Genomic DNA, 21,665 nt, shown 5'->3' on the forward strand with positions numbered 1-21,665 from the left:
CTTGGCTTTCCCTGTCCCTCCCGCAAACTCTCTACAATTCCTGAGTACCACAGGCAAGGCCCTGAAATTTATGCTTTTTGGTCATTCTGCGCCTGAGTGGGGCCTCTAAACTGACAAACCAGTCCAGTTGGCCACTAAGTGCTACTATCTCACAGTTGATCTTTGTTCACTTCATAGACACCTTTCTTATTTAAATCGTCCTCATCTAGCAGATAGAGGAAACATTGAAATCATGCTATATTGTCATTTGCAAATTTGGGAAACTAGAATTATTTAATTCTAACAAATGTCAAAGAGCATCTGCTATTAACAAGCTATTCCTGACTTGCTTTTTTGTTGTTGTTGTTGTTGTTTTTTTTTTTTTTTAAGTATTATCCGATCTCTGTCATTGTCCAGGTGCAAGGTCACTGCCTGAAATAAATCCAACAAGGTTCTCAGTTACACAGAATAGTTTGGGTTCTCAACATTTCTTACAGATGGTCTGTAACAAGGCTGCTGAGCAAATGTAATGGTTGTGAAGGAAGTTAAGCTTCCGACTTTGTTCAGTCTGTTTTGCTGGGAGCAGCTCAGATAGCTGGAGAGAGGCTCCCAGGGGAGAATGTCAGGCAAAGGTCAGGCTCTAGATAGACAACAACTGAACAGGCCACAGGGATTAGATGAGAACTGGCAATTCCCTTATCAAGTCTCACTCTCAGGCTTGGCAAGTCAAGAAAATCCAGCTCTGCCAAGTTGTGGTAGAGAACATGAGTCAAATTTAAAATTGTTAGAGCTATTTATAATAAGGTTTCACAATTGTATAACATTTGTAGTTTACAAAATACATTTTTGCCCAGTGTAGCAGGCAGTATAATAAAATGTGATCTCCATTTAATCATCTGGTGCCCTGCCACTTACTCTGAGGAAAAAGTAAATGCTATTAACTCCATATTGCAAAAGATGTGAATAGTTTTTGAGAGGTTCACAGTCTCTTCACATATACCCATCCAATAAGTGATGGATATACTTATGTTCCATAAGTCCAAGAAGCTTCTCACACTGAAGTTTATTAGTTTGTCATTTCAAAATGTGTCAAAGTGAAAGATGCATAGGTTGAAAAGGTGGGTTTGTATACCGGTATACTGCATCTGTACTTGGTCATATGTATAGTAAGGCCGATGATGATTTATTTGTTGATCTGTGTCAAACATGTCAAAGTGAAATATGATTATTTCCAGAAAAAAATCCAAAAGTGAGAAATATCTGAATTTTGTCAATGTTTATTAAATCTCATATAACAGACCATGAAGATGAGATTCGACTTCCAAAACAGGAAACAAATTTGATGTACACCACTAGAAGGTCCGATAAAGGAAATTTTACCTGGCACGGACAAGATTTTTATTCCTTTCAGGAACTACCTTAGTCCCAACCCTGCATGATGATATCACTGTTTTGGACAGGTTTGCTCACTGGGTGTCAGGGAGAAACTTGCGGAGAGCAGGCACTCAAAACATGGATCTTTGCCTTGGTGTAGCTCCCTGCTTGTGGTCATGACAAGTGCTACCTTAGAAATCTCCAAGTCCAGGCTGGGGATGCAACTCAGTGGTAGAGTGCTGGCCTAGACTATGGGAGGCCCTGGTTTGATCCCCAGCACCCTGAGGGGTTGTGGGGGAGAGAGACAGAGAAAGAAAAACATCAAGTGCTGCAGACAAATGGTAACTTAAAGGACAGAAAAGGGAACATCCTGCTGTGAAGAGGGGGTAGAAAGGTAAAGTCAGTGTCAAAGTACAGGAATCGGAAGACTCAGTGTGCCAGTTAGAGCTTGAAAGCTGGACTTCGGTTCCTGAGCTTTTTCATTTGCAGTTTTATCCTGCAGATAAAAGGCACTGCCTTTTCCTACAGACTCATGGCTCCTAACTGACCTTTACTTCTATGCCTCCCCTTCCCTGTGTTCTGGAGAACCACAGCCTTTTGAATGTTTGCCTCTGATTTTCTCCAGGCACTCGTTTCTCCTAGATTTTCTTTCTGGAGCTGGTTTTCAATGGTGTTATAATAAAAGACCCATCCTATTGGTAATAAGATCCTAAACAGACTTGTGTCCTTTATGGGACAGGAAACCTTCACTTTTAGCTCTTCAATCTATATGTTTTTGTACATTTGATTTTTAAATTAAAAAAAAGGAAAAAACTCATATTACAACCAGCATGCAAATGTGGGAGACTGGCAGAGCTCAGCTGGGGTGAGGGCCAGTAGGATCAGTGAAGGCAGCAAGCATGGTGCAGCCCTTGAAGGCTTCATCTTTGGCTTCTAATGGTCCCATCAGCATAGCAAACCTTATAAATCATGCCCTGATTGATAAGAGCCGAATGCTTTCCTCTGAGCTGGAAGACTCCATTGTTTAGCTGGACTACCTCATCAAGGCTGTAAACAGAGCATCCAGCATTCACCTGTCAGAGACATGTGCCTCTTATTTTATTTTGAAGTGATTTTCTTTCCTCTTCTTTCCTTTTCTTTCCTTTCCATTTCTTCTTCCCACCGCCCCTGTCTCTCTCTTAACCAGGTATGGGGATGCACATCTAAAATCCCAGCTACTCAGGAGGCTGAGGCAGGAGGATTTCCAGTTTGAGGACAGTCTGGACAATTTAGTAAGGTCGTGTTTCAGAGTGAAAATAAAAAGGACTGGGGACATAGCTCAGTGATAGAGTACATGCCTAGCATGTGCAAGGCCTGATTTCATTCCCCAGAACACACACCTGCACACCTACACAAGAAAGAAAGAGATAATTTTTAAGATGTGATTTATACGCTATAAAAAACATTCGCCTTGGTGTAGAAGTTTAATGATTTTTTTAAAAAGTAAACTTACCAAGTTGTGCCACCATCACCAAAAACCAATTTTAGAACATTTCTGTTGCTCCCAAAAGATGCTTTGTGTCCATTTGCCACCAACCTTTTTTCCCTACCCCCACCCCCAGGAAACTACTAATCTGTTTTCTGTTCCTTGTTTGAATATTTTAAATAACTGGAATTCTGCAGCTTGTGGTCTTTTGTGCCTGGCTTCTTTTCACTTAGCCTAATGTTTCTGAAGTTCATGCATGTTGTAGCATGTTGACTAATCATACTCCATTGTAGGAATATGCAACATTGAGTTTTATGTTGCTAATGGGCATTGAAGGTATTTTCATTTTTTGGGTATAATGGACGATGCCCTCCTAATTCCCAATGAACTAAAACTGGTGAGATGAAAAGAGCTTTGGCTTTGGAATCAGGAATCCCAAGTTGAATCCTAGTTCTGGCATTTACTATCTTAATTGCTGCAAGATTTATCTCCTTTTATAGAGAGTGGAGGTAATCCAGATCTTTTCTGCTCTGTTCCTAGAGTGCTTATAAGACTTAAATGAGACAATGTATGTAAAGTGCTTTGTGTAATACACAGGGGAAATGAGAGACCTTGCTATCCAAGCAGTCTTTCCAGATGTGATGAAGTGGGCCAGATGTTTCTCAAGATTCTTTCCACATTTACGGAAAAATGATTTAGCCTTTGGGCTCTAGGAAATATTTATGCATTCTTTTTTCCTATGGGGTCTTCACTGTCTTTCTCTTATGAAAGCCTGTTACTTAGAAAGGTTTTAATCTCATCCTACCTCTCTTAAGTGTACTTACTTTTTAAACTTTATTTTAATCATCAGATAACAGTTTGTGTTTCCTGTTGAATATCGGGTTATCAGATATACAAGACTCACTGTGTCAGAAGTGTACAGCTCTGTATCCTCAATGTTCAGATTTAATCAGGGCACCCTCCAACTCCCACACTCAATTTAGCCTCTTGGGTACCTCTAAGAAGGGAACTGGGTGAAGGTTGAGGGGTCAGAGAAAAGCCTAAGCAAGTTTGCATTTTCAAGTCAAAAGTGAGTGAAATTGTGGCCTCATTCAACAATATTAATCCAATTGGGTAACACACACACACACACATACACACACACACACACACATACACAAATAGAGGTAAAAAAAAAAAGGGATATTGGTATCTAACACTGAATCAACTCTAAGATAAGTGTCACTTTTGGTACCCTCCAACCTTCTACCTCATCCAGCATTATAGGTTGCTTCCAGGAAATTGTAGTTTAGTCTCACTGGCAGTTCCGGGTATGGAAGACTTAGAGATTGAGAGCAATGGCTGCCCCATTTGCTGGAATCTGAAGCACAGAATGTGAATTCCTGTCCAGGACCTCTGATGGAATTACTGGCTAGACCAGCGTTATAACTCCGGCACTCCAGTGCCCAGATTCAAATTACTAGACTATCTCCTTTTGAAAACAGCAAATCCCCAGACATCTCTAGCACTCCCTGATATTATATAACATGGTCACTGAGGTCAAATAAGTTAACTCATTCTACATATCTTTTCCTCTGAGAAGCCCTTTTTCCACTAGTGAATAATTGTTGATCAGGACTTTACAAAGCAAAAGAAGATGTGAGATTTTATGTGCTAGGGAAAGTTCTCTGCTGAGTTTTCATCCTGTGAATGTTGTCAAATAATTTTGAGATGATAGTGAAATTATTTGCATTCTTAACATTATTATAATGCATCCTTAACATTACTTTTCATATTCTCAGATCTAATCATGACCATCTGTGGTCCTCTACTATAAGACCAAGGTTGTTGATGGTGGTGCATACCTATAATCTTAGCAATTCCGGAGCCTGAGACAGGAAGATAACAAGTTCAAAGCCAGTGTCAGCAACTTAGTGAGGACCTGTCTGTAAATAAAATATAAAAGAGCTGGGGGTATGGCTCAGTGGTTAAGCACCACTGGGTTAAATACCTGGTACCAAAAAAAAAAAAAAAAAAAAAGACCAAGAATGTTGACTTTTGCAGCTCTGGCACTGCCTCTGCCACTGTGTAATAATAATAATGAAAGGTTGGGTTTCACATGCACTTATTCGGTGAAGGACATAATGCATCATAAATTTGTATCTTGTTCAGAATAAAAAAATTATAATTTGCAGAGCTTGGTTCAAACTGTATTTTTTAAAATGTTAAGAAATGGTTTAAAATGTATTTTAGTAAGATTTATTTGGATGCTTCACTTATGATATTTAAGGTAATCAGTATCTTTTGCATTTTTTTGTTTTTTAAATGACAGAAACGTATAACTTTATGATGCACAACCTATTTTGAAATGTGTATACATTTTTTATGGAATGGGTAATAAACATGACTTATCTTCCATATTTATCATTTTTAATGGTGAGAACATATAAAAATATACTTTTAGTGATTTTTTTCAAACATGCAGTGCATGGTTATTAACTATAGTCAATCTGTTATAGATGTCTAATGCTTATTCTTCCTGTCTAACTGATACTCTGTATACTTTTGATCAATATCTTCCCATTCCTCTCCCACCTCCCAATCCTTGGTAACCACTATTGTACTTTCTGCTTTGGAATTTGCTTTTTTTAGATTCCCACATATAAGTGAGATCATGTGGTATTTGTCTTTCTGTGACTCATTTCACTTAACATAATGTCTTTGAAAACAAAGTACATGTCCTTGCCTACTGCATTACATGATGCTGAAATAACAAAGCATGTATACACATATGTGTGCATTATATTAAATATGTAGGTCAAGCACATGTACTTATGCATAAGTGTGTATATATGTGTACATATATAAGATTCATTTTGTTTGATAAATAATTTGGAGTATCTTTAAATTTTTATATGTTCTAAATAATTTCAGATTTGGAAGGTAGTTATATATGTAGAGGAAATATGACTTGGAACCAAAATTTCAATACTAATTTGGATAAAAATTTTGTTGTCAGTGTCAGCAAAAAGGCTTAAGTGCATACTCTACATCATGAGAATCCATCTTGTGGTTTCCAGGCTGTTGAGTCCCTACGTGTTGATTTTTCAAAAGCCTGCATCCAAGAGGTGTTACCTAAGGATGTTTGCTGCCCAATTATACAGTTGCTGTCGTCTGCACTGTTTTTCTATTGCCTGGAAATGTGTTCTGTAATTACTTAAAATGATTGAACTATATTCTTCAGGAGGCACTCAACTTCAATGTGCATCTTTTAATTTTTTTTTTATCCAGAAATGGATATATTCTTTGATTTTGGTCTACAAGAGAGCTAAATAACATCCAACTGAGAGTTCAGATCTGCTCTTTTCCATCCAGCTCTCTGGATGACACAAAGCAAAAGCTCTGCAGTGACTATAAGCAGCCACTGACGGCTCGACAGCCTCCAGGCTCCATCGTGTCAGGCCACAGTGGCTGAACTGGCACCACTGTTGAATGTTTGGCTCTCCTAGGGCTGACTGGGAGGAGCAGCTGTTGCCCTCTCCCAGATAAAGTGACACACACACTCTAGGAGAAACAGAGTCCTAATTAGATAGGGATTAATTACTTTTTCCATCCAGTTCTCTCCAAAACAAAAACACTGCTAGAAAAGTCCAAAATGTGGTGAGCAAAAGATCAATCTGTTCTGAATACAACAATTACCTCAGTTTCTTAATCTACATTTTCTTTCTGCTTCATAAATAGCAAAATAACCACTTTGATAACTTATAGCATGTGCAGTTAATTCACATCTTTATATCAAAACATTTCTTGAGTATATTTACCTAAAAATACATTAGAGAAAATGTCAAGGTTTAAGTGTACTAGTTTAATATCTGAAGTATCATATAGCAGACTTACAACCTCATTATTATATTTTATTTATTTAGAGAAATATTTGTAGACAACAATGCATCTTAACCACAAATAAGAAAGCAACAAAGAAATTATGCAATCCTGTGCACAAAACATTACAGTTCAAAGTAAATACATGAAGTTTAATTTCTATAAAAATATGTCCTCTAGGAAATACAAGATAAAACTATAGGCTTAATTATACAGCATTTTAAAATACTCATTTATCTTTAAAGATAAGCTAAATGCAATATGAAAATTTTACAAATCAATGAGGTGCTACTATTGAAAAATATAGTCAATCAAGGCAAAAATAAACATAAGAAAATACATTTTCAAAATCAAAGAATAATAAATTTAAAATATTACTAAGATTGTGCAATCAATTTGGAAATTCAAAACTATCGTTTTACCATGAGGTCACTGATTATTTTTGTCTGGGTCTTATATAACATTCACATTTTTAGAGAATGTGTTTGACCCTGAGGACACACTGGGAAACACAATGATATAGAGGCCCCCCTCACAGAGCTTCCAGTCTAGTGGGAACGACAGGCAAGAACAGAGGCTCCTACAGTACAGACTGAGAAGTTTAAGGCCAGAGCCTTCCCTCCTCCAGGAAGTAACACCTCACTTGAGATCTGCAGGGTGAGGGTGAGTCAGTCAGTCAGGTGAAGAGGGCCAGAAGGAGGTAGAGAAAGGGTTCCAGGTGGAGGGAGAAGAAAATACCAAGACCTCTAGGTGTGAGAGATCATAGTCTATTCTATAGCAGTGGTTCCCAAACAAACATCCTCAGATACTTGCTGGGCTGCAGGGAAATTTTCACCCATCAACAGGGAAATGAGGACAGTGCAATAAGTTCTTTCAAAGCTAAAGTTACTCAATTTTTATGACTGAATTTATGATAATCTTATTTTCTGTCATCCTAAAATATGCTCTCTTTATGAAATGATGGAGATCGTAAAGGGTATATATATATACACATATATATGTATGTTTTTTAAAAGATAGATGACTCTATTTTTTTAAATTAATGAAACAAATCTATTAGCCTATTAGGGTATATAACCCTGAAGTCTGGGAATCACTCACTGTTCAATGAATAAACTTCTAGAAAGCATACAATACAGTTAAAGGGGAGAGAGGAAAGGGAGACATAAAGAGGAAGGCAGTAGGAGTGAGATAGTGAAGGGCCACATAAGAACTTTGGACTTTTATTCTATGAACAATGGGAATGGTTTTAAGCAAGGCAGTGAAACTTCTTGTATTTATAAAAGATCATTCTGGGATGTTGTGTGCAGAATGTGTGTGGGTTAGGGGAAGACAGCCAGCAGGCAAGCTAGAGAAGCAGCACTGAATTATCCTAGGAAAAGGATCCGAGCCAGGCTTAGCACCAAGCTGGTGGAACTGAGTAAAAGAAAGATCACTTCAAGCAATACATTTTTTTAGGATGTGGTGATCAGTTACACTGGGTGAGGAAACAAGGAGGTCAAGCCTGATGTTTAGTCTTTTTCTGTTGAAAACTAAGTTAATCATTGTGCTGTTACATTATAAAATGTAAGAGAAAGGTCATGAGTTTAATTGGGGACATGTTGAATTTGAGGTGTCTTTAGGTTCAAATGTTCATTGGGCTGGTTGCCTACACAGGTCTCAGGCACATGAGAGAAAGCTTTTTTTGGATGTAAGTGCTGTGGTTTCCAACAAAATTATTGCAATCATACAAGTGGATGAAATTTTCTAGAGAAAATATTACTAAAGGATTGGCAGGAGTTGAGAGTCATAGGAAGAAGCCAGAGATAGAGCATCCAAAGAGGTAGAAGGACAGCTTAGAGAACAAGGTATCCATATAGTGAAAACCAGGGAGGAGGTAGAACTTTAAGGAAATAGCAGGCAACAGTGTCAGTTGGCACAGGAATCAACCAAAAGAGGAACTGAAAGGTGCTCATTGACTTCAGCAATAAGGAGGTGGTGAAGGACCTTGAGAAGAGTAGGAGAGGAAACAACAGAGTGCTGGATTACAGTGTGTGAACCTGCAGGCAGGCAGGAGTCCTTTGGTACAGAGGTGCTCTCAGAGAAGAGAAATGGGCCAGCAACAGGTGGGAAGCATGGGTTTGAGAAAGTGGTTATTTGCTTTCTAAACACAGACCCTTATAGTGCATATTGTAGGAGTCAATTGATAGGGAGAATTTAAAGACTTGTTGCAAGTGAAGACAATCATTAGAAATTCAAATATAGAATACTGACTGTCTTAAGATAAGGCAAGGTCTTTATGTATGATATGGTGTTCCCATAGGGACACAGTACACCTATAACATTCTCAGTGGATTTAAATACACTTAAAGTTGTAATATGATCCCAATAAATTCTCTGGGGGAAACACATTTTAAAACATTTAAAAATCACATTTAAAAATGTTATTTTTAAGCTATGGCAATTTTAGCTCCTGTCCATAAAGATCATACTCTTTAAATAATAAGTATCTTTGAATAGCTGGTGGTAGTGGAAGTTTTTCCATGGAGGCTGGCTGGCAGAGTCGCTGGAGTCCCATAAGTCTTCGAATTTTTAATCGGCACAAATGCTTCAATGAACAAGGATTCTCTAAAATGAATGGGGGAAATAAGCAAAAATTTAAAACAACACTAGTGGATTGGCCTATAAAATACATATTTTTTTCAGACTAACATAAATGAAAAACAGAGATATACACTTTAGCAACTGTTGATTTTCATTGAAATTAAGTATTCTAGACCACTTACATTCTAGTTTATTCTACAATGTAAGCTCCATGAAGGCAGAGATTTATTTTGTATCTGTAGGAACAGAGTCTAACTCATAATAGATGTTCAACTAGAATTTATCAAATAAATGAATGAATTTGGGAAAGCAAATGCTTACATCTGTTTATTTCTTCTTTAGAACTGAATATTATAGAGATATTTTTCTTCCTTCCTCCCTCCCTCTTTCACTCTCTTTGATGAATAATTATCCAGGAAACATCAATATGAATAATTGCATAATTCTTCATTATTCCACGTGAGATTTGTTTCCAGGATCTGATACCCAAACACTTTATATTTTCATGAAAAATATACTAACATTCTTCATCTATCTTACATAAGCCTTTATTTTCAATTCTTGCGTTAATCTAAGTTATTACAACAATACTGATACGTCACACCAGCAACATGAACTAGTACCGGGGCCACAAAGCATGTAGACATAGGTGTGGCTTCTAGACTCAGCTGACTTGACTTAAAATCCTGATTCTGCCACTTAGTGGTGAATGACCTTGGGTGCGTCACTTAACCTCTGTGATTTTAGTATTTTCATCTATGAAATGCAGATAACAATGGGACCTACCTCCTAGGGTAGTTTGAAGATTAAATAATTTAGTTCATATAAAGTATGAAATAAGTGCTTGGTACATTGTAACCATTCAATAAATGTTAACTATCATTCAATAAAATAATAAAAGTGATCACATTTCTCTTTCATTTGAGACTATGAACATTGAAATAATCTCTTTTAGAAATCAACACATTTTCCAAAAATTGCTGAGACAAAATTATTGTTACCAAAATAGGCAGAAAAAATTCACATTTTTACAAAAACTACGATTTTACTTTTTCCCCCTAACATCCTGTCTTACAGATATCTGGAGGAATCCTGACATCCAGTGGTTGACCATGCTCATAGCAATCAACTGATAGGCTGCAGTAAATATATGATAGAAACAAACAAACCAACAAAACTTCCTGGCATTATTTTTACTTAGATTGTCTTTTCTTCCTTCCTTCCTTCCCTCCTTCCTTCCTTCCTTCCTCCCTCCCTCCCTCCCTCCCTCCCTCCCTCCCTCCCTCCCTCCCTCCTTCCTTCCTTCCTTCCTTCCTTCCTTCCTTCCTTCCTTCCTTCCTTTCTTCCATACTAGGGATTAAACCCAGGGGCACTCGACCACTGAGCCACATACCCAGCCTTATTTTGTATTTTATTTAGAGACAGGGTCTCACTGAGTTGCTTAGCGCCTCAGATTTTGCTGAGGCTGGCTTTGAACTCGTGATCCTCCTATCTCAGCCTCCCAAGCTGCTGAGATTACAGGCATGTACCACTGTACCAGGCTAGATTGTCTTTTTTTAAAAGCATCAGAATTGGGGATTCTTTTGCAATAAAAACACATGGACAGTGAATTCCCATATAGAAGCAAAATCTGTGCTGTCTACAACAAAAAGTATAGTGGTATTATAGAAACAGCTTGTGTGTTCAGATCTTTGCATTGTTATTTTCTATGTCTATAATTTTGGGTAATTAATTTACCTAAGCCTGAGTTTCTCCCCCTTTCCAACCTCCGAACTGTTTAAACCTTTTTATTGTGAAATAAGATACATATAAAGAAACTACACACGTGTATAGTTTCATATGTTATCATAAGTGATTATTAGGCAAACACCTTTATTCACCTCCCAGGTCAGGAAATAGAACTTTGCCAGCCACCCCAGAATTTCCTCTATTGGCCTTCCCATCTTCATCTCTTTCTTCTGCCATGAGTAATTACTACCCTTATATATATTGCAATCATTTCCTTCAAAGTTTCATCATCTAAGAATACTGTCCCTACACTAAATGTACTAAAGATATGGACAATACTTTTAAAAAAGACATTTGATTTGTCCTGTAAATCTCTTTAATCTGTGGCTCTGCATTCCCTTCTCGTCCTTTCAGTTAACCTTTGAAGACCCCAATGACCTGTGTTTTCCCACAGCCCGAGTTTTGCGGATGGCATGTGATAGTACGTGCAACCCAGGTCCCACTGTCTTCTCTATTTCTTGATTAAACTCAAATTTGATCTCTTTGGCAGAACTGTATTCTTCCATTCAGGATATAATGTGACAGGAACAGCAGTTAATACTCAATGACCACATCCATTAGTTTACTGGGGACTACAGAAGGCTGATATTTATTTATATAATTTCCTTTCCATTAATTACTTGAAATATTTTTAAAAAGGAAAATTCTTGCTCTCATATTCTGGTTAGAGTGGCATGACTTATATAAATTAGGTAGAATAGTTTAAATGCTTTCTTTTTATCAATTTCCAAGATAACAAATCGATTCTCTATCATCCCTTGGAACTGACCAGTTTTAAAATATCATATATTTAAGACTGGATATGATTTCTACTCATCAAAATAATGATCTTCTTTGGGATCACGATAGCATCATGATCGGGGTCCTGAATTCTTTTGGCATGGTTCTTGTATGTAGTCTTTGAGGGGTTCATTGCTATTGATGTGACCAGGTGAGTATTCCAAGTTCATCTTGTACATTTCCTTCCCCAGACCTGGAATCACCTATTTCTCCATCACAGTTTCTTTATCTTTTTTTTTTGAGTCAGGGTTCAAGATAACTCTTCCAGTTTTGCAGAGGTTCCTGCTCTGTTAACAGTTTCTTTGTTACCATATCCAAAAATCTGGTGGCTTGCTCTTTGAGGACTCCTTAATCCTGTTTGCTACCCATTTTTATGTAAACTGTCTCTTGTCCCTGTCCTGCTTGATTTTGACTGCTTCTAATGTGGGCTTCAGTCCAGGAAGGGAGCTCTGAGAGGTTAGGATCCAGGTTGTTTTGTAATTCTCTTCAGACTTAGCTTTTATTATTAATATTAATATTATTATTATTAATATTATTATTGTTAATATTATTTTGTGGATTAGAATCCAGGGCCTTGTGCATGTGAGGCAAGCACCCTACCAACTGAGCAATATCCTCAGCTTAGTTTTTAATTTTTAAAAACAAGCATGATTATTCCTTATAATATTTCATGAATACTTTGTGTATACATTTCAGATACTTTCCATAAACTTACCATGTAATAAAAATAACACAAAATAGCAAAATGTTTTTAATATTTTTAATATTATAGGTACCAGTTAGACACTTTACATGCATCCTGCCTATTTCTCTCATTCCCTCTCTCTGCTTTGATCAAACGCAAAGTCTAGTGCATGCTATGTAAGTGCTCTCCACGGAGCCACACCCTCAATCCCACATGTTATCTCTTTAAATTCCCAAGACAGACTTTTTTAAAAAACAAACAAACATTTTTTTATACCTTTATTTCATTGATTTATTTTTATGTGGCGCTGAGGATCAAAACCAGGCCTCACACATGCAAGACAAGAACTCTATCACTGAGCCACAATCCCAGCCCCCAAAACACTTTTGAGGTGAGTATTAACTTAGCTCCATTTTGCAATGGAAAACATAGGCATAAAAAATGTAAGTAACTTGTTCAAAGTCATAAAGCTACTATCATTATCTTGGAAATTTTTGTAAAATACAAAATTGATACAATAAATTATTGCTTATTTCCATGAAGCTATCAGCCCCAATCACATCTGTACAACATAACCCAGCATCCCCCGACCTAGGCATGGCTCGAATTCCACCCCATCCAGTCTGACTTCAGAGTCTAGGGTCACAAAACTGCATCATTCATCCGACTAAGGTTTCTGTTTTATTTGCCACAAAATCTCTTCTATTATAGAACTCATTCGAGGAGAAGACTGATTTAGATACATCAAGAGTGCCAGATTATTTAAAATGTCATGAAATGTTCAATGATACTTTTTTAAGCTCCATGGAATTAATGTTCAAGTAAGTTTTGAGAGTTCATTTTCTCAAAGTCATACTTTGAAAGAGAAACTCTCCAATCTATGAATTTTTTCCTAGTTTCTATTTGTATTTGGAGTCATTTAAACTGTAAGTGTACTTTCCTTGAAAGCACATTTTTTTTTCTGTATTGGGTATTGAACCCAGATGTGCTTTACTACTGAGCTCCTCTTTTTTTTTTTTTTTTTTTGAGATAGGGTCTCCTTAAATTGCCCAGACTGACCTTGAACTCCTGATTCTCCTGCCTCAGCCTCCCAACTAGCTGGGATTACTGGAGTTTGCTGCCATACTTAGTGTGATTATAAGCTTTTGCCTAGAGAATTCAAATGACCTGCCTATAACACAAACTTTTGATACTAGGATTTTGTCAATAAAGACCTAAAAGAGAGTATGTCAAAAAAATAATTCTAATGCCTTCCATTTCTTCATTTACTGTATAATTATATATTAAGTATTAACTACTCTCTAGGCACTATACTGAATGTTGAGAATACAAAAAGAAACGAGATCCCTGACCTCATGGAGAATGAAGTCTATGTATTATACATTATAGAAGGTAATTTTCCAAAAATGAGTTCTAGCCAGAATATAATGTTATTTGTTGTACAATTAAAGAGTTGGAAATATTAAGAAAACATAAAATTTGTAACTCAAAACAGAGGAAGTGTTAAGGATGATTTAAAAATATCTTAGATAATTCTGAACAAAGAAACACTGAAAAATATCAAAGACATTATACACATTTTTAATAAAAAATAATTGTAGGATAATTTTATTTTTTACCTAGTATTTGGCGGATTTCTGGCCATTCTCTCTGTACTTCTAATGCAGACTTCAGTTTAGCACACAAAGGAACATAATCCATGTAATCTATCAATATACGAATAATGCTGCCTACCAGGTGTTTCATCCACGGAACTGTAATAAACTCACAGAACTGAGAAAATTGATAAAATTTAATTTAGCAGTACTTTTAATATGCTTATATGTAAACATATACATAAACACTTAATTTTGTTATGAAAAGTTACATCTTTGTCCTTTTCTAGAAAAGAAAACATCCCTCCTTGGAATGAATAAAGGTGAAAAATTGCTTGTTTTTTGAACTAATAGTCTTTAAGACACATAGACATTGTTCTGACATGATTCTAGTCAATACAGTATAGAAGAATCATGCTTTTATTCATTTAGCCCCAATATTCTACTAAATAAGCATAAGTAATTATTTGCACATATTTCATCTTTTTTATATCCTGTTCCAATTGAAAAAAAAAAGAAATAACATTTTCTTGGCTAAATGTATGCTTGTAACCCTATATCATTGCAAATAAAAAAATTAAGAATAAGAAATACATAAAAATTAGAGTTGATTTTTCTTTTCATGTAATACTCTTAAACAAGTGAAAGTTTGAGTTAGGCTACAGGAAACACGTTCTTCTTAGCAATACAAGGAGCCTCCTCCAGGATAGATCCTATGGTAGGCCACAAAACTAGATTAAAAATTTAAGATCAAAAAAATCATTTTAAATATCTTTTCTGACCATGATGATCTAAAACTAGAAATCAACAACTGGAGGAAATTCAGAAACTTTAGCTAACATATGGAAGTTAAAGAGCATGCTCCTGAGTAGCCAATGGATGATGAGGCAATCAAAAGGGAAAAATTAAAATTAAATATTAAAAATTAAAACATTTATTAGACTGCTGTAAGAGTTAAGATGATGGCCCCATACGAAGAAGAAGAAGATGCAACTCACCGGATTATCTTTTATTACACAAGACGTCCATCCTGGCAGTACTTCTTCCTCTATTTCTGACCACACGAATGAATTTCCAAAGATGTCACCATGCATGCAGTCAAAGCACATCTCCACTTGATAGCCATTGTTCAGCAACAGCCTCATCATGACCTCATCATTTAGGGCATACTGAATGGCACTGGGGAAACGGGTGTCATTCACGTGCATAAAGTAACAATTGACATTAGCCCCATGGGAGAGAAGCAGTCGGACAATCTCATGATTATTGGCCCTCACTGCCACAAGTAGACAGTTGAGGGGATCTAGGTTTGGGTCTGCACCTGCAGCCAGAAGGACTTCTGTACAATGGATGTCATTATTAGAGACAGCAAAATAGAGCGCAGTCTTCCTGTCATCGTCATAGTTCTGGGAAATGTGGTCAGCAAGAAGAGCGTTGACATCGAAACCATTTTCAATGAGTAGTTCCAGGCACTGGGTATTCTGTCCATCGGCTGCTGAGTGAATGGGAGTTAGCCCACTTTTCCGAATTGCATTTTTGGATGTTATTGGGATAAGATATTTCAGTGCACTAAAACAAACAACAACCACCAAATACCCCATGACATTAAGAAAATCAAGAAATTGAATAAACCCCCTTCTTTACTTACATGTAAATATAGTTCATTTGGTTTTCCTTACTTTCTCTAGATAACCTTACATTGAAATGTTAAATTTTTGTACATTAAGCTACGAGTAGTATTTAATGTAATTTAGTAAACTTTGATTTATTTTCTTCTCTAAATCTTCCTGGGGAACATCCAACATCTTATATTTCTTATATTTGGCCCTAGATATGATTCCTCAGGACTCCTCTCCACACTCCTATTATTTTCTAAACAATATAATTCTTTTATAAGCAACCAATGCTAGTTTTATAGAAAATATAAAAGAAAGTAAGCCCTTCTCATGACATAGAAGAACACTTCATAATCTTGACCATTAGAATCATGGAGTCATTGGAAGTGAGCTGGAAGTGACCCTGGACATGATTTAATATAGGCCCTTTCCTTAACAGAAGGACAATATGAAATCTCCAGAGGGAAAATGACTTGTCCAAGGTCACACAGTTATACATAAATAAAGGACTAGAGATTTGACATTTTGAATTCTTATAAATTATTCCTCTCTCACTTGTTTTAGGCAATCTTCTTTAATGTTAGCTATGGTATTTCTCCTTCCATACAACTTGCTGTTGAATTATTAGTAAAAAAAAAAGTCTTTAAAAATTCTATCAAATTTATACCAGTCCAATTTAAATCACTGACCACAGTTTATGTTTCTAAGGACATGTGATAAATAGTTGTGAATTTCACACTTGACTAACCATTTAGATATGCAAGAGAGCCACAAGCAAGGATAACTTGATCTCTTGTGCCTAATTCAGAGCTACCATGTGTGAATTTATGAACACTGGGAGTAAATCCAGGTAAACTTTAACAACATGTCACTTAGCGTCAATGGTGCGTCATTGGCCCTTTAACTTAGCCACTGTGGCCACCAAAAATGATAAAGACTAAAATGATAAATCTTAAAATGTTTTGTTTTATTAGAAAATCTTTGGGTTACAAGTTTTATTAACTACATTTAATTGCTTTAAACCATCTTCTCATGGTGGGTAGTTCAAAATAGTGATTCTAAACTTCTATTGGTGTGTTGATTTTAGCACATTTTGTGGTTTCAAAATGTATTCAACCATTTGTATGGAAAAAAAATCTAAAAATGAAACTTTTCTATTCTAGAATACATTTACTATAATGTTTCTATAATATCCTGGAGATGCTGGAAAATCATTGAATAACAGAGTATTGTTAACAAATTCTAATCCTTTGCCAAGAGCAAAGTTTTAGAAATTCCATGGCCTTTAGTTAAACACTTAAAAAAAAAAAAAACCAGAAAAGTACTCTTGGGTAACTTGTACAGAATTCTCAACTATAACTTAATTCCTTCTAAAAAAGGAATGAAAGGGCATTCTTTTTACTATTAAGGTAATATAAATTCATTTTGTGAATTAGAAGACTATAAAAAGGTGAAAAGCCCAACAAGTTCCAAACATTTAATTACAAAACTTGCAAACATTATCTACTTCTTTTTGAATTTGGGGGAGTATTGTGCATAAAGAGACTTGTGATTATTCTGTATTCATAATTTTGTATTTTCAACTTAAAGTAACCACCCCATAAGGTATCACTTACAGATAATGTCCCTCGTAGGCAGCTCGGTGTATAGGGAGATGCCCTGCTCTGTTGGGCACATTTCCACTTCCTCCATACTCCAGCAGGAGAGCAATGCAGTCGGGATTACCGCCCCCGGCAGCCTCAAACAACACTGATGCCCCATCATCCGCCAAAGCAAACACATCCCCACCTGGCAGTATAAAGCACATCGTAGCAGGTGACTAGATGATATTGTTGATAGACCCCTTTAAAAAAAGACCTTTTTTCTTTTTCCCCCTCTGGTTAGCACTTAAATAAAAAGTATAGCATCTGTGTTCTCAATATTCTCAATAAAGAGTAATGCAACATGCTTTTTTTTTTATTAGAAAATCTTTGGGTCACAAAGACTGTCAGAGAAACCAGTCAATTTCCACAATGGACAAAGGATTACAGATAAAGGGAACATGAGGCTTTTAAATGTAATGACACCAGTTAACACTCTCTACTTCAATTCAACCAACATTTATTGACTACTCTTTCTGTGCAAGTACTGTAGGTGAGCCTAGAATGAATAACTTTGACTACCATAAGATATCATCAGGGCACATAAACAATATGACATATGAGCTCCACCGGCACTGGGTAACATACTGCAAGGGCAACAGGATGGTGTTTGAACCTGGCTCTGATGCTGACTTTGAAAGTCAGGAAAACTTCTATGCACCTTCCCCTCTGCATCTGTAATTGGAGTAATACAGTTTATTTTATAGGAATTTTCTGATAATTAAATGAAATTATGTTGGGAGACAAAAATATGTTTGTTATTTTTCGATAGAGGATCCCTTGGGGATCACGTGGTTCTTGCCTTCATTTATCAATGAGGAAACTGAGGACGAGTCATTTAAGCAAGTAGGCAAGGGTCTCACAAGGAGTAGTTGGCAGAAACCAGTTTAGGAATTAAGTTTCTTAACTCCTGGCTCTTTAGTTACAAAAAGCACTTTGAAGTTTTAAAGTAGGAGCAAGATCACAACCTGTTGGGGAGAAGTAGGAAACGATTTAGTGAGGAAGTGTCTTCAAAGACAGACTTTGATGGTGTCAGAGAGCATTCCAGAGGAGGGCAAGAACCTGATCCAAACCCCAGCAGAGGGAATACTGCTAGTCTGTTTTGGTTGGAACATGGGATACAAGATGGGAATAGTGAAGCATAAGCCTGGAAAAACCACTCAAGTTGATGCAGTAGATTTTCTGTGACTGCTGTCCTTTTGGAGAGGAACCAAATTGCAGTATGTAGCGTGGCTTCTGTCTTGTGGAGTGGGAACACTGGAGAATGGTGGAGAAATGATTGCACTGGTCCAAGGAAGATGTGAGGGGCCTGGCAGATGGAGAGATAGACCCAACCTTCTAGTCCTGGTTGAAATAAGTTATTGTATCAAGAAGCAGGAGAAGAAGAAGATTTCAGTGTAGGAGAAGGGGAGGATGAGACCCTGGTGAGTCATGTATGTGAAAATCAGGCTCTCTATAGAAAGCAATCAGGGCTGGCTTTGTAGATCTGTAAGTCACAATGTGTTGTGGAATGAGGGGTAGGTCTGAGAGCCTCACTCCCAGTGACATTCAAGGGGGGTAAGAGAAACTCCCGCGAACTGTAGAAGAGGAGAGTCAGAGAGCCAGGACAAAAGCCAGTAAAGAACAATTCCCTTTACATACCTTTGTGGATTAGATGTTCTAACACATCACAGTGACCATATTCAGCAGCCACACCTAATGGTGTGACTCCAAATCCATCTCTCAGGTGGACATTGCCTCCATGGCTTAGTAGCAAAGCTATGATATCTTTCCGGCCTTGCTTGGCTGCTTCGTGCATTGCTGACCATCGCTTGACACAGGGCTGATCAAGGTTGGTGTTGTGTTTTATCAGAGTAGACACCATGTTGTAGGAGCCCTGTTTTACAGCTTGAGAATCATTTTAAAAAGAACATCCAAGAGTAAGCATATTAACATGGATACTTGATGTGGTATTAAACTAATTATCAAGTTTAATATCACATAGATATTAGCTATTCCTTTTTATGCTACTAGGGGATATTGTATTTCTCATACCCATATTTCTAATTCTAGAGTTTGCAAGATGACAATTATTTTTTCTTAAAGACTCAGAGGAAGGTAGGAGTTTCATGGGAAATGGATGTCACCAGGATAGGATGTCATGTGCATTCTTTCAAACTTCAAATAGCATCTATTGTTGAATTCTATAAATTACATATTTGAAATGCTTAGTATAGTACCCAGTATATAATAGGTTCTTAATAAATTAGTGTCAGTATTGTTTTATAACCTCGGGACCCTAGAGCTGCATAAGTAGATGGTATGTATCAAGTTTCCTCCATAGACACAGATTTTCTTTTTTCCCATGCAAAGACAACTTTTCACCACACCTATACTTTCTTTTCTTTCTTTTTTCTTTTATTTAGTAACAGGAATTGAACCAAGAGGTGCTTAACCACTGAGCCACATCCCCAGTCCTTTTTTTTAATTTGAGAAAGGGTCTTGTTAAATTGCTTAGGGTCTCACTAAGTTGCTGAGGCTGGCTTTGAACTTGTGATCTTCCTGCCTCAGCCTCCCAAGCCACTGGGATTACAGGTGTGCACCACTGTACTCAGTTCATCCCTATACTTTCAATGGAGGTTAATAATAGTGCTGTAGAAAACCTAAGTAGATCTGTTGTTCTAAATGGAAGTATGTGACAGTTAATGAAGCACAATTCTAAGAGGGTCACTAAATCAAATGTCTCCACCCTCTTGTTTGTCTCTAATATTTGAAAATACACTGTTAAAAGAGTTTTTTTTCTCCCCTCCTTGGATTATTAAGACTTTCTCTCTGTTATGGAAACAAAATGAAATATGTCACACTTTTTTTTTCTTGTCATTAGATAAAACCTTAGTAATAAACCAGTCAGATACATTCACTCCTATTCATCATTCATTCATTCAGTTCATGCTAGTTGTGTGGAAGCTCTGGGTGAGTCACAAGGGACTGTCTAGAGGAGAAGCTTTGGCTGTCTTCTATTTGAAGAGACATTCAAAGCCTGGACCTTTGCTGGAAAAGGCAGGAGGAGCTGTGAGGCCGCATAGAACATTCTGGGCAGGAAGGAGGCAGAATGTAGAACGGATCTAAAGTCAAAGGGAGGGAAATGGCTCCAAACTGCCTAACCAGAGGACAAGACTATGCCTACTTCCTTTAGAAGCAGGTTCTCATTTTTCTCCTCTCAATGTCCAAAGTAGAACTGTTGACAAATGGCTCTCTCTGAACTGCCCATCTGCCTCTGGCAGCTCTAATTCTGGTGAATTACCTCACCATAGCTGGTGGTATTGCAAGGCAGGCACCAAGCAAGCTAACCCAACTATGAGGAGTATGTCCTCATTTATCTTCTTGCTTCTGTTGCAGTTTTTTTTGTAATTGGAAAAAAAGTATTAAATAATCGACCTCTTCCCTAATGCTTTGTTTTGCTCTTATTTCACTTGGAATGTATATTGATTAGTGATTAAGCTTTCTCCATGAAAATCACAGCATACCTAGGCTGTCTTCAACTTAAAATAATTTCTCAAAAGTCAGAACTTCATTTCCAATTTAATGTTTTGGATCTATGGATATATTTTCCACAGAAATAACAATACAAATAGCAGGAAAACACTCCCAAACTAACTCACCAAGACATTTTTAGCCAGTAAATAACTGAAAGAAACAAAAGAAAAACTCATAGGGCACAGTATTGGTGTAACACAGCAGATTAAGTAAAACAAGAATTTAAAAACTTCTAGTTTTATATATATACATCATATATTTTTAATTCTTTAGAATTTAAAATTCTAACACTTAAGATTCTTTAGTACTCTTTAGGATATCTTCAGAAAAAATTTAAACTAATTTTCACATTTTAATCTGTAATAAATAATAAGTAAATGCTTAAAGAAAACCTAACTTAAGTTGAAGAATTTCAAGACTTAGATGAAAAATTTTGCACCCATTATAGGCACTTTTAAACATCTGGGGGTTTTTTTGGTTTGTTTTTGTTTTCCTTTTTATTTTAAATTTATCATTTTCTTCTTTTCCCCTGGATATTTGTGTTTTGCTCATATCATTTAGTTATCAGCTACAAGTGATTTTCAGACTCATAAAACATACAGAGAGACTTTTCTGAGGGATCTGGACAAAGGCTGGAAGATTGAAAGAGGAGAGGATGATTTGAGAGAAAGAAACTGTCAGCAGTGAAATGAACTGACATGTAAATGGTGGAAAGTGACTGGGAACAGAAGACGGTGCACCTAAGACACAGTGCCAAACAGTTACCTGAGCTTCCTCCCTACT

General features: G+C 36.7%; 1 protein-coding gene across 1 annotated transcript in view; it reads right to left on the reverse strand.

Moving 5' to 3' along the window:
* Positions 1–6,736: 6,736 nt before the first annotated feature.
* Asb15 (ankyrin repeat and SOCS box containing 15) overlaps positions 6,737–21,665 on the reverse strand; it is a 32,450-nt gene continuing 17,521 nt past the window's right edge. The window contains exons 7-11 of the mRNA XM_005333937.4: positions 19,008–19,253; positions 17,343–17,514; positions 15,109–15,679; positions 14,135–14,288; positions 6,737–9,286 (exon numbers count right to left, since the gene is read on the reverse strand). Of these exons, the coding sequence (XP_005333994.2) occupies positions 9,114–9,286; positions 14,135–14,288; positions 15,109–15,679; positions 17,343–17,514; positions 19,008–19,253 (1,316 nt within the window). The 3' untranslated portion in view covers positions 6,737–9,113. The remainder of the gene's footprint in view (positions 9,287–14,134; positions 14,289–15,108; positions 15,680–17,342; positions 17,515–19,007; positions 19,254–21,665) is intronic.

Source organism: Ictidomys tridecemlineatus, chromosome 2, assembly GCF_052094955.1.
Source record: "Ictidomys tridecemlineatus isolate mIctTri1 chromosome 2, mIctTri1.hap1, whole genome shotgun sequence".
In the NCBI taxonomy this organism is placed as follows: Eukaryota; Metazoa; Chordata; class Mammalia; order Rodentia; family Sciuridae; genus Ictidomys; species Ictidomys tridecemlineatus.